Source organism: Cervus canadensis, chromosome 29 (genome assembly GCF_019320065.1).
Source record: "Cervus canadensis isolate Bull #8, Minnesota chromosome 29, ASM1932006v1, whole genome shotgun sequence".
NCBI lineage: Eukaryota > Metazoa > Chordata > Mammalia > Artiodactyla > Cervidae > Cervus > Cervus canadensis.
The window spans coordinates 14,233,543-14,247,710 of NC_057414.1; the positions used below are offsets into that span (position 1 = coordinate 14,233,543).

Consider the following 14,168-nt stretch of genomic DNA (forward strand, 5'->3'; position numbering starts at 1 on the left):
TTTGTTGCCCCAATATTTAGGTTCTAGTAACGGGAAATCTCAAGATGGCCAGGAAGCAAGATTAGACCATTGGACACATATGATACCCCAGGTATTATTCTTGGAGCTAATAATAAGATAACATTTTTGAGCATTTAATATGCCAGGATAAACTTAAAACTCAGCATTCAAAAAACTAAGATCATGACATCAAGTCCCATCACTTCTTGGCAAATAGATGGGGAAAAAATGAAAACAGTGACAGACTTTATTTTCTTGAGCTCCAAAGTCACTGAAGACGGTGACTGAAGTCTTAAAATTCAAAGACACATGCTCCTTGAAGAAAAGCTATGACAAACCTAGATAGCATATTAAAAAACAGAGACATCACTTTGCCAACAAAGGTCCATCTAGTCAAAGCAAGGATTTTTCCAGTAGTCATGTATGGATGTAAGAGTTGGACCATAAAGAAGGCTGAGTGCTGAAGAATTGATGCTTTTGAACTGTGGTGCTGGAGAAGACTCTTGAGAGTCCCGTGGACAGCAACGAGATCAAAGCAGTCAATCCTAAAATAAATTAACCTTAAATATTCATTGCAAGGACTGATGCTGAAGCTGAAATTCCAATACTTTGCCCACCTGATGTGAAGAACTGACTCATTGGAAAAGACCCTGAAGCTGGGAAAGATTGAAGGCAGGAGAAGAGGACGACAGAGGATGAGATGGTTGGATGGCATCACCAACTCAGTGGACATGGGTTTGAGCAAACTCCGGGAGATGGTGAAGGACAGGGAGGCCTGGCATGCTGCAGACCATGAGGTCACAGAGTCAGATATGACTGAGCAACTGAACAACAACAAATGTGCCAGGAACTGAGCGAAGCATTTTAAAATAACTATTAGGGCATGGCAACCCACTCCAGTACTGTTGCCTGGAGAATTCCATGGATAGAGGAGCCTGGTGGGTTACAGTCCATGGGGTCACAAAGAGTCAGACAGGACTGAGTGACTAAGCACAGCACAGCATTTAATTTAATAAGCCTCATTTTACTTAAAGAAGCTAAATAATTTGTTAAAAACAGAACGCTGCCTTGGGCTGGTATTGAGTTGTAAAGCAAGACAGTCTGATACAAGACCTTAGGGCTGGTTACTTGATGGTGCATGATGCCCCTCAGGCTAGATAATCTTTACAACCCATCCATATAATGTAATTTAGATTGCCAGCCACTTCCTTATTTTGATCATCCAATATTCAGAATTCTGCAAAAAAAAAAAAAAATCTTGGCAGAAAGAGAAAGGGGTGGCGAGCGCCTTACTGCACATCTGAGCACACACATCAGTGGCGTGCTGCTGCTGCTAAGTCACTTCAGTCATGTCCGGCTCTGTGCGACCCCTTAGATGGCAGCCCACCAGGCTCCACCGTCCCTGGGATTCTCCAGGCAAGAACACTGGAGTGGGTTGCCATTTCTTTCTCCAATGCCTGAAAGTGAAAAGTGAATGTGAAGTCTCTTAGTCGTGTCCGACTCTTAGCGACCCCGTGGACTGCAGCCTACCAGGCTCCTCTGTCCATGGGATTTTCCAGGCAAGAGTACTGGAGTGGGGTGCCATTGCCTTCTCCAGAGTGGCATGCTAATGGCACCTAAAATGTCATCATTTAATGTGACATCCCTAATATTGGTTCACCATCTGCAGCTTAATTTCTCTGAAGAAATCCAATATGGCATTCAAGGTTTAGCTAAATCATCTGGAGACTTCCTCAGGTGCGTAAATACTTCTTCATCTAGGCTGACTCATGAGACTGAGCCGAAGGGCTGTGTGAGCCAGGCAGGGAAGGAGCCATGAGGATTGGTAATGAGGTGAGGCACTGAGGGAAGGGCAGATGGGGCTGGTGAGTATGCAGGTATTCTGACAAAACGGGACTCACATACAGCATCTCTCAGTTCAGTCCAGTTCAGTCGCCCAGTCGTGTCCGACTCTTTGCGACCCCACGAACCACAGCACGCCAGGCCTCCCTGTCCATCACCAACTCCCGGAGTCCCCCCAAACCCATGTCCATTGAGTCCTGAGTATATGTGTGTGTACATGTGTATATGTGTGTGGTATAAGAATCCCTCAGAGGAGGCAGCCTTTGGAAATGTTCTTCACCTTGCAGCCTCAACTTTACTCCTCCCTGTGAGTTCCAATCTTATCTTTCACCCCGATGACACTTTGCCTTGACCCAGATCCCCTAATCGATTCTGTCTGTAATGAGTGGTACAGAGAGGGAACAGGGTTTGCTTGAATCTCAGAACTATCCCTCCAGGCTGCAGACAAGTCCACCTGTCATCTAAGGCTGATGGAGGTGCAAGGTATATACCAGCATCGACACTTTTCCTTCCAAGCTGGCCTTCCCCCTTTGCTACCTGTGGCAGCTATGGAATCCAAAGGGGGACGTGTTTCTGGCAGAAGAGCACTGCCCTCAATTTCCCTGCTACCCACTCCAGTATTCTTGGGCTTCCCTTGTGGCTCAGCTGGTAAAGAATCTGCCTGCAATGCAGGAGACCTGGATTTGATCCCTGGGTTGGGAAGATCCCCTGGAGAAGGGAAAGGCTACCCACTCGAGCTCTGGCCTGGAGAATTTCATGGACTGTATAGCTCATGGGGTCTATGAAGAGTCAGAAAGGGGATTGTGAAGAGTCGGACATGACTGATTTTCACTTTTCAAGGAAGAATTGAGAAATGCTATCCATTGGCTTGCAAAGAAAAACAGGTGAGGCTTACCTGTGACAGAAAACCAACGGCTGTGAACCGTGTTTGACACTCAGGGTCTTCATACTTATGTTTAAGATGCACTCTCATGTATTCAGTTTAGAACTTCTGTTAGCATTTTGGAAATCACTATTTATAAAGAAACATCCAGGTTGCAGTCTTGAAGCTCCACCGGTGATTTTCCCAGCAGATTTTCTGAAGGAAATTTAATAGCAGCGCTGTGCACCTAATTGAGTGACTCCAAATCTTACATCAGATAAAACAGCTCCTACTTAAGAAAAAACCTGGTGGGGCCGGTTCCCAGAATTCTTTTGTTAACCTCCCTCGTAACTGGTGTTGTATAAGCTTTTGTCTTTCTGCTTATTCTTTTCTTTTCAAAGAAACATCATATAGTCCAAACACACATTATTTAGTCTTTTTTTAAGCAAACCTAATGCATGTCTTCACTTCAGCTTTAATATTTTTCTACAGTGCTGAAATTTGCATTTACTGCATCCCTTTCAGTCTCTCCAAATTCAGTGACTAGTCTTATGTCTATGTGTAAATAATACAGGGAATGAGGCTTTCTAATGGGCTGAAACGAGACGTGGAAATAGTTTCTATCACAGAGTCCAAGTTCTTACTGCTCCATACAGGATAGACCAGTAAATCAAGAGATGAGTTGTTGCAACAAGGAATGGTGACTTTACTTGGATAGCCAGCAGACTCAGAAGATGGCAGACTAATGTCCCAAAGTACTACTTTACCTGAGTCAGAAGTTGTGTTTATTTTAAAAGAGGACGGGGTGTGGCCGGTTGGTATAAACTACTTGGAGCTGGAATTCTTTGTTCCTATACCTGTCCACAGAAGCCTAGTCACATTGTTCTCATAAACCTCCAACAAGACAATTGTTATTTTCTTTTATGCAACGTATTAATCTCCAGGTGAATGTAAAAGTGTTATACCCTTAAGAGTCACAGCCTTGAGAATGGATTGTCCGGTATATCTCAGGTTGTCGGCAACATATTCTTTTACGAAGGTGCAGAGCCCTGGGGCCAAAGGCCCAGATCCAGTATGGAGTCAGGTGTGTTCTCTGTTTCTAGAAGTTAGAATTGTGTAGAAGAGACGGCAAACGTGAAAATAACTACAGGTTTTTTTCCCCCTACTTAAAAGCATGCATTTGTAGTTAACTGATGTTTTTACTTTGCTCCTTTTGCGAAATATTCATGTGGGTATTAAGTGTTAGTTTTGAGAATAAATAAAAACCAGAACACAACCCCTCTTGCTTGTGCCTGGGTCACCTTCCCATGTCCTACACAGCTGGAGTCAGTTTCATCCCTCCCCGTGAGGGAGCCGGAAAGCAAGAATGATTGCTTTTAATGTTTCTGTATTACTGTAGACTCTTCTCATTGAAAAGAGACTTTAGGACATTGCTAGATGAGGAAACAGTTCTGGAGGAAAAAAAAAAAGATGTGACTGCTCTGATCTCATAACCGGTCACTGGCAGAGCTGAAACTGGGTTGCAGGTCTCCTGGTTCCTGGGTGGGTGGCTTTGCCACAGCTCTGCATTCTTGTCTGCTAAGAAGACAGTGGAAAAGCCTCAGAGTCAGAGTCCCTGGGTGCGTGTCATGGCTCCATCTTGGCTGACCTTGGGCAAGTTATTTCTGATTTCTTCCTCAGTTTCCAGAGTCAAAATAGCTCCTGTTTCTCAGAACTCTTGTTCGTTTAAACGAGATCATGTATGCAAGCTGTTTAGTGCTTGCGTTTGGCACACAGTACTCAATAGATGTTGACTCTACTGTATTATTATTTACCCAACTTTCTCCGTGAATTCGTTAGAAACCAGGACATGGGAGGGCTGTGGGATCAACGTGCAGTTGCTGTGTCTAACATTAAACATTAAAAATCTTTAACCAACTTCTGAAAAATAGAATAAATAAATAAAAGTCTATCAGGAATGGTTTTAATGACCTCCAGCTATTAGCATGGAAGAGAGTGTCCAGAAACTGGGAAAACATGAAAATTATTCAAAGAATGGAAGAAAGCATTCAGATAACCTTACTTCTATACTTAGGAGCTATGTGACCACTCTGTATAAGGCAATACTGAGAGTCCTGGGGGACTGTATCCATGTTACCCTCATTCAAACCAGTTTTGCTTGATACCTTCAATGTACCACATTCTATATTAAATGCCAGAGACACAGGATAAATAAGATCTATTAACTACCTTTTGCTTATATCTTGTTTGGGAAGACTGATTGTTTAACAAAAAATTAGACCCAAATATTGGTTTCTATACTGTGTGTGTGTATGTTGGTCACTCAGTCATGTCCACCTCTTTGCAACTCCATGGTCTGTAGCTCACCAGGCTCCTCTGTCTATGGAATTCTCCAAGCAAGAACACTGGAGTGGGTTGCCATTCCCTTCTCCAGGGGTTCTTCTTGACCCAGGGATTGAATCTGGGTCTCCTGCATTGCAGGCAGTCACCATCTGGGCCACCTGGGAAGACCTTCTATATCAGTAGTATTTCTTTTAATTAATCTATTTTTCAATTGAAACATATTTGCTTTACAGAATTTTGTTGTTTTCTGTCAAACCTCACCATGAATCAGCCATAGGTTTACATACATCCCCTCCCCTTTGAACCTCCCTCCCATCTCCCCACCCCACCCCTCTAGGCTGACACAGAGCCCCTGTTTGAGTTTCCTGAGCCACACAGCAAATTCCCGCTGGCTCTCTATTTTACATATGGTGATGTAAGTTTCCATGTTACTCTTTCCATACATCTCACCCTCTCCCCCCTCTCCCCATGTCCATAAGTCTATTCTCTATGTCTGTTTCTCCATTGCTGCCCTGCAAATAAATTCTTCAGAACCATGTTTCTAGATTCTGTATATATGCATTAGTATACAACATTTATCTTTCTCTTTCTGACTTACTTCACTATTTATAAAAGGCTCTAGGTTCATCCATCTCATTAGAACTGACTCAAATGTGTTCCTTTTTATGACTGAGTAATATTCCATTGTGTACATGTACCAAGACTTCTTTACCCATTCATCTGTCAAGGGATATCTAGGTTGCTTCCATGTTCTAGCTATTGTAAATAGCGCTGCAATGAACAATGGGATACGTGTGTCTTTTTCAGTTTTGTTTTCCTCAAGGTATATGCCTAGAAGTGGGACTGCTGGGTCATATGGTGGTATACTAGTAGTATTTTTATATTCAACAAACATAATGGCGCTGATCTAGGTTCCTGAGCTCAGCTGGTGACCCACCCGAACAAAGCCTTCCTACAACTGGGGTCTAGAGAGAGGTCCAGACAATAGATGAGTTACATGCTGCATGCTGGAGGAGGGAAGGTCAGAAAATGATTTGCAGAGAAGGTGACATTTGGACTTTCTGGAAGGATGATGAGAAGGTTTACCAGATAGTCGGGGTAGGCACGGCAACATGGTAAGAAGAGTAAATGGAATATGGAAAAAGACAGTAAACACTAATTGTAGCTCACAGGGCTGCTATTCTAGTTGTATTTGTAATACCAATCTCAGCTTCCAACAGTTCTGGAAAATTATGCTGAGCAAAGACCTACACAGCTTCAAGTAGCACTTAAGGAAAATGTCAGTGTCATGGCACTAGATTACACAGCTGCGACTCAGGACACCCGCAGGGAGGAAGAGCAGGGAAAAGATGTCATCCTTTTGAGTGTCGCTTCTCTGACCATAACTCCTTAGAACATTTTGAGTTCTTTTCTGAACAGGCAGCCCCATTTTCATGCTCAGATTTCTCAGAAAGGTTGTTAGATTCCCCCATTTCCGCAACAACAACAACAAAAAAATCAAAAGCAGTTCTTTATAAAGTAATTGCATGGTTCCAACCATATATGCTCTCCCTTTCTCTTTACTGAGTATCATTCACTTAGGACTGGCGTAATCCCCTCCTAAATTGGAGGTTTGCATATGTAATTATATCAAATGATGTGTTTGTTTATATCTCCAAACCACTTTCAAAAGCTTGCCTATGATTTATCTTTGAAATCCAATTTCATCATGTCAGTCCCCAATTTACTGCGCCCAATGGGTCTACAGTTACATGTGTGATGCACATGCCTCTCTCTTGCAGAGATTACAGTGAGGGTGCCTTCCACAGTGATGAATCCGAGCAGTTGAGGAGGGGATGGCTCTGTTTCAGTCTCTGCCCTGTTCTAAGACCCTACTGCATTCAGCTACAACAAAGCTGTTAGAAGGGAAGATGCAGCTTCGGCAGTTTTGTCTAATTCCTCTGGTCTGTGAGAGATGGTCCGCCTCATTCCTGTGTGACTGCAAAATGCTCTGTGCTGCTGAAGCTCCATAGCTCACCCTGAGTGTGCCCCTTTAGAGGGAAGAAAGCTCCCCCCCTTGGTTTATTTGACCCTGTCTTGACAACAAGGTTTATTTTCAGTGCAAATAACCACCAATCGTGACTTTAACCCAAAATGTTCTTTTCATTATATTTATGTTCCAGATTCCCCATGAACAAACCTGATGGATCTATTCGTTCCAATCCTTCTTCCTACCAGATTCATAGACTGACTAACTCATTCATTCATTCAATCTTAAAAAATATAGTGAAAAATATGGGTGAAATATAGTCATTCAGTATTTTTAAAGATCTGTCTCCTCCAAAACTGAAAGACTTGTTAAAATCTAAAAGGCAGAGTTTATGATCTCCTGCTGATTTTTAAACAGCTTTCCTGATACATAATTTATGTACAATAACAATCACCTATTTAAAAGATACAATCCACTGGCTTTCAGAATACTTAGGGAACTGTACAGCCATCACCATAATCTGTAATTTTAGAGCATTTTCATCAGCCCGAAGAGAAACTTTGTACCCCTTAGAAGTCACTCTCTGTCCCTTGCCCCACTTCATCCCATTTCCTACTAATTTTCCCTTGTTTTAAATTGATTAATTCATTTTCGGCTGCGCTGGACCTTTCTGCTTCCTCGGGCCTTCCCTGGCGCGGCCGGCGGGGCTGCCCTTTGCTGCAGAGCGTGGACTCTGGGCGCCGGCCTCAGTCCTCGTGGCTCAGGGGCTCCGTTCCCTGGGGAATCTCCCCAGACCAGGGGTCAAACACATGGCCTCTGCATCGGCAGGTGGATTCTTTCCTACTGGACCACTAGGGAAGTCCTGATTTTCACTTTGACTTAGACTTTTTTCCCATGTTTTCCTTTAGATCTGTGAAAATAAAGGTGATGGAAGCCCAGAGAACTGAGACCTGCAGAGGTGTCCTTGCCTTTTCCTTCAGGGACAGAAACTCTTTGTCTCTCTCATAGCTCTGGGGTCACTGGTCACGTGCGTTTTCTCCAGACTTTTCAGGAAGCCCGTTTCTTCCCTGTGGGCTGATAAGTGAGTGAGAAGCACACCGTGGGGAAGGTAGGCAGATGGACGGGAGCCACCTGCCCCCACTTGCACACTTGCACATGGGCGTGGTGATGAGGGCTTCCCTCAAGAATGACCCTTGGGATAGCTGGGAGGGGAGGCTGACCTCCTTCCGCAGCGCCGGCACTGCAGGGGCCGTGGCCGCGTGACCTGGACGAGGAGGACCTGGGACGGCTCAGGAGCCCACAGCCGGCAGAGGGGAGGGCTGCTGGGCTTCTGTGTCTGCAAAGCGGCAGGCGAACAGGAGCAGAGGCTGTCAGCCTGCTCACCCCATCATAGCCTCCATGTCACAAGCATTTCTCATTCCCACTGGGACCTCTCACAGGGAATGCTCCCTGAAGAGGGGGTGATGGCTGCGGAAGCCTCCCGACCCCTTTCAAGACAGTTACCTCTCACTTAGAAAGAGCTTCCGTGACAAATGAGCTTGTGGAACAGCCTGACCTGAAGGTGATGGCGTCGGATTTGTGTGTTAGGCGCTCGCGGGTGTGACCCGCTGACCCTGAGTCAATATGACTCAGAGCAGGCTCCTCTCTGTTCCCCACTGATCACCTCACACCAGTGTATTCACACATCTCCATGTCCCCTTTGCTCACCCGTCACACACACACACACACACACACACAGCGAGCTCAAGGTCTGACCCAGATGCTAAAGCTGCTCAGTGTATTTCATTCTTGGATGGGCAGAAAAACTCATGTCAATAAAAGGTCATGGTGAAATTCAACAAAGGATAATGGTATTGCAGAGAGCCTTCTCGTAGAATCAGAGCACCATCTCAAGGCATCATCTCAAGAGATTCAAAGGCAGTAAATGAGGGATGGAGTGGGGCACAGAATGCACGTGTTTTGAGTTTCCCAGGAGGTTCTGATGGGCAGCTAAGGAAGGGAAGTTACTGATTCTCTCCCTGGAAGTTTCTTTTTTTAAATCCGTCTACCTCTCTGTCTAGTTGGCTGTGCCAGCTCTTATAGCATGTGGGGCCTTCGGTCTCTGCTGCAGCATGCAGGATCTTTGAGCTGTGGCATGCAGAACCCTCCATTGCAGCATGTGGGATCTAGTTCCGTGATCAGGGATTGAACCCCAGGCCCACTGCATTTGGAGCACACAGTCTTAGCCACTGGACCACCAGGGAAGCCCCCTACCTTGAAACTCTTGATAGCAGTCTTTCCCCATCATCTCTGACAATAACTCATTTTTATATGCAGAAGTGCCTAGCACTGCACCATTCACATAGAGGAACTCAGAAAATAGCTTTAACTGAGCACTGAAGACCCACACCCCCTCCCCACCCACAGATACTCTCCCCACACACAAAACAATGCCTCCTAAACAACCACACTCTAAGCCTGTCTGCAGCACATGAAGATCAGAGTATGAGTGATCTCTCTTTTCCATAGCAGCTTTTGTCAACTGACTGCTAATGAGTCTCCAGTTGTGTTTTAGGCCAGGTGCTTAGGTGGCCACCAGGGCTTCTGAATCAGAAGGCAGGTCTTTCCCATGAAGTCACTCTGTCAGTCTGTCTAGTGGGAAAATACAGACGTGTGAGCAAAGCAGTGTCGTAAAAGGCCAAGAATGATAGTGTGGTAGAGTATACTTGTTCTGGTAGTGTTTATCAGCCCCCTAACCCTGGGAGAGAGGGTCACCTCTCTAACGCCTGAGCTAAGTTTGAAAAATCTGTGGATGAAGCAGAAAGGTGGGGGCACATTCCAGGAAACTTTCATGGAAAGGCAGATCATCAGTGCGAGGGGAGTGTGGGTTTCCCTCCCATGGGAGTGTGGACGGATGAGAGTGAAGTGCGTGGGGTTCAAACCATGTCCCTCAGATTGGAGCTCAAACCTAGGCACGCCTCATGAGACCCGAACCCTGTCAAACCTCAGACTAGAAATCGAACCCTCTGTCTTTTAATTGAAATCACTCACGTGGTATCTGGACTTAACTAAAGTTCAGGTTCTTTATGTCTCAGTGCAGAAGGAATTCAGCAAGAGACAGAGTGATAAGAAGTAGATTTAATTATTAATGCAGGATGTTTGTGAAGGATACAAGCAAGCAGGTAAGGGGGCTCTGCCTCAAGAGCTAAGTAGGAAAGCAGGTTTATGTAGAGAGACACCTTCCACAGAGAGAAGGTAGTCCATCTCAGAAGGCAGGAGAGAGCTCAGTGCAGTGGTTAGTTTTTACAGGCCGAGTAATTTCATGGGCTAACAATTGGGAAGATTATTCCAACTATCTGGCGGGGATTTCCTCAACTGGGCCACGCCCACCTTTTGGCCTTTTATGGTCAGTCTTGTGACTGTCATGAGGCTGTGGGTGTGTCATTTAGCATGGTAATGTGTTACAAAGAGCATATAATGAGGCTCAAGTTCTACTGGAAGTCAGATCTTCCTAACCCTAACCCTAACAGCCATGTTACTTCCAGTAGGATTTTATTTTCAAGGCCATGGGGAGCCATTTAACCCCTTGTAGTCTTTTTTTTTTTTTGGCTTTCTCTAAAATCATGTACTCCATCCACTACTGGAAATTAAAGATGTGAACGCCTTAGCAGATTTTGATGACATACTTTTCCATATTTCATGCACTTCACCAGCACTGAGAGTGAGCTTTTCAGTTCTCTCATTGATCAGCATAGATCAGCAGCCCCAATCAGAGGGCCTTATTTTCAGGGACAGTGTGGAATCAAGAAATGGAATGTAAATTTGACCTCCTAATTGCCATTTAAGAATAATCATGATAAAATCTGCAAAAGACAAATTGGATGGCCTTGAAAGTTTTGTCTTCTCCTTCCCTTTTCTTTGTCTCTCTGCTCAGAGGGATGATTAATGAGAAATGCCATTCATAGGAAAGATAGTTATTTCCAATGTAGAACTTATTTGTATAAAGATTCAAACAAATAAAGAGATAAAGCTACAGCATGAGATCTTTCATATATGAGTAAATTTGAAATAATTATGTGTACAAGTAGTTATTGCAAAAATAACCTTCTTTGTCAGTATAACCAAAAAATTATGTAAGCGTAAAAAAGTTAAATAAGAAAGTTTTGTTTCATAGCCTGAATCTAATCAGCAATCTATTAATTGTTCAAGAACTTTAAAATCTTCAATGAGGTTTCTATGGCAGAATTTCAGTCATATGCAGATAAATCATTGAAATTCCTTATTACCAGAAAAACAAATGTTCTTTAGTGAGGTTCTACATCCCCAAAGTGATTAAAGTACCTCAACAGTGGAAAGCAGAACCCAGAAACAAATTTTTCAGGTTTTCTTTGTCAGTATTATTTTGTTCAAAGAGTAATTCTGAGCCCATCTGACTGGTGAGTTATACTGTTCCCCATGCGTTTGCTTTTCCTTTAACTGGACTTGGTTCCCACACTCAGTAAGCTGCTTGCCCCAGATATTTACAAGTCAAATATTCTCATTTCTACACAGGTCTGATTACAACAACTTCAAGGAAATTGGATCGAGAACAGCAGGCAGAACATTTTCTGGAGGTAAGCGCATAGAGGGAGCCGATATTCATTAACACTGCCTTTCCCTCAACTACTTTAACCTTCCCCGTGAACTGGAGCTTGAATGTATGTGAACATTCACATACAGTGGGTCGCAAAATGAAGCTATTTCTCTTGGCTGATTGGTTCTGAAGCTGGAGATTTCTGGTGCCTTCCTGTGAATGCAGTCCTCTGTGCCAAGAGTGGATGGTGGGACCTTTGCCCTTCCTGAAAGCAAGCAGATGTATCAACATCTCTGCCTTGACTTTGGGCCCCTTTGTCAATAATCAGGAAAGAAAATTCAGGAGCAGAGCCTTGTAAGCCATTGTGGCCTCAGAGGTAAAAAGAGAGAGCGCCGAAGTGCAGCAGTTAGCGTGAAGCACACCCTTTGTGGAGAAGGGCACTGCTAGGCTCCTCGTTTCTTTGCTTGGGAGAGACTTAGGAAGGGCAAGCTGGCTGATTCACAGCCAGAGACCATAAAATGTGCTCCTGTAATTCAGTAAGACAGAAGCAGCAATATAAACTGTAAGAGCATTATTTCTGGAGGGAAAAAAAAAAAAAAAAACATAAGGCAAGGGATGAGAAAATAGAAATGAAAGAGTCTTTTGAAACATTCTTCCCATACACATCAGGTTTCTTTATTGAGAAGCTTGAAGCCTGGGTAATATGTATGATGCTGTGATTTAAGTGTGACAGTCTCAACACCGCGTGGATGACAATGCTTAGAAGGTAGAGCTTTGTTATATTGTGTCCTTGCTGCTAAACTGATCTGTCAGTTGGAGGAACCACTCACTGGAATCCACAGTCCTATATGCGCACACACACACACCCCTCACATCTCTTCTGATAGTCTCCTTTAAGTCAGTTCTCCAGTAATGATTTATTTAAAGAACACTGGACTAGAAATCAGTGCCTTGGGTCCTAGGACTTCCCTGCCATTATTAGCTTGGAGCCTTAGAAGCCGTTCAGCTGCCTTGGACCTCAGTTTCCCTACTGTGAAATGTGGCAAATAACTGCTACTCCGTATACCTCAAAGGATCATTATTAGGATTAAACCTGACCTTTTATATCAAAGTATTTTTAAAACTCTTACACCATTACACCTAATAAAGTATTATTATTATTATGCAGCACTATGATAACCCTTTTAAAACATTGCTATCATCACATAAAGATAAAAGACTCCAGGCTGCCAAAAAATAATTATTGTAATTCTTTTTTCAAAGTCATCCTAATGGGCTCCAGTACATACCTGCTCCAGAATTAGAGTAGGTTTGCCAGAATAATAGCCCTTATATTATATTCATGGCCTTCTTTCCTCTGCAGCAGAGGCCAGGCCTCCAGGAGGGGCTGGGTTCTCAGATAGTTGAACCTATTACTTCCCAGCAGGGAAGAGGGACGGTGTCTCATTAGCTGGGAAATCTGCTGAGATCACTTACTGCCTTGTCCCCGGAAAGGTGGTGTCCTGGGGGGGGTGTGGGGTGGTGCAGAGTGTGATTCTAGGGAAAAGAGGCAAAAGTGTTTTCCAGGCATTTGAATTCACTCCCAAAGGAATCCTTAACGGTTTCCCATCCTTCACAGACTTACAAGAATACTGACCCAACACTTTGGGCCTTTGGACGAACACAGGTGCTCAGTAAGACGTAGATAAAATTGTTGTGGTTTTAATTATTATCATACGGTGTCACAGAGCCTGGCCTTTCCTAAAGATTCAGCTTCATCTGCACACTCCCGGACAGACAGAGCTCCCGGGCAGAAGGAGCCGGAGGCCCCAGCACTGTGCTTGGCCGTGTCTCCAGGGCTGAGCTGCGTACCAGGGACGCAGAATGTGTGGTAAGGATGGGCAAGCAGGCAGCCGACGAGCGAATGCTGTCACTGCAGACACAAGCGCTCTGGGCCGCTCACAGAAGGCTCCACGGCAGTGCCTGTAAGAGAGGAGTGGGTAGGCAAATGCAGTGGAGCAATCGGAAGGGCCTCTTTGAGGAGGTGACGTTTGGTGACAGAAGCCAAGCTTCTGTTGGAGACATGGAACCAGGCCAGTGTGACTGAGGGTGTAAAGTTAGAAAGCTGTAGAGGCGGTAGGAAAGCAAGCTGGAAAACACAAATAGGACTGTGGTAAGGATTCTGAACTTCCTCCCAAGTTCGGTGGCAAGCCATGAAGCAGGGGGAGGGGGTGGGGCGTGATAGGATCGGCAGAGGGAGAGATGATGGGGCGTCCTGCAGGTCAGACAGGGGCTGGGGCAGGGCCTTCGTAGCCGGCAGACTGGGGAAGGGGGTTCTTTCAGAAGGACCCAGGTGAGAGATGATGGGGACGTGGATGAAGGTCTCATACAAATCCCATCATGGTTCTAGCCAACTAAGAGCATATGGCTTTTCTGAAGTTCCCGGGGTAGAATTTGAATACCTAAAGGTCATCAGGCTTGCCTTCCAGCTAACTTGCCCTCCAGCTCTGCCCACTCACCAGTATTCCCCATCAGAGGTGCTCTTCGGTAAACACTCTTCCGGAGGTTTTCAAAAAACTGCTTGAGTACCTGTCTTCTTCTCTCTATCTCTCTTCCTCTTC

The 14,168-nt window shown here is 44.6% G+C and overlaps 1 protein-coding gene across 10 annotated transcripts in view; it reads left to right on the forward strand.

The window, feature by feature from the left end:
- Window positions 1-14,168, forward strand: part of FAT3 (FAT atypical cadherin 3) — a 761,607-nt gene that overhangs the window by 512,387 nt on the left and 235,052 nt on the right. For all 10 annotated transcript variants that reach the window (XM_043451894.1, XM_043451899.1, XM_043451900.1 and 7 more), the window contains one exon: window positions 11,547-11,608. In XM_043451894.1, the coding sequence (XP_043307829.1) occupies window positions 11,547-11,608 (62 nt within the window). The remainder of the gene's footprint in view (window positions 1-11,546; window positions 11,609-14,168) is intronic.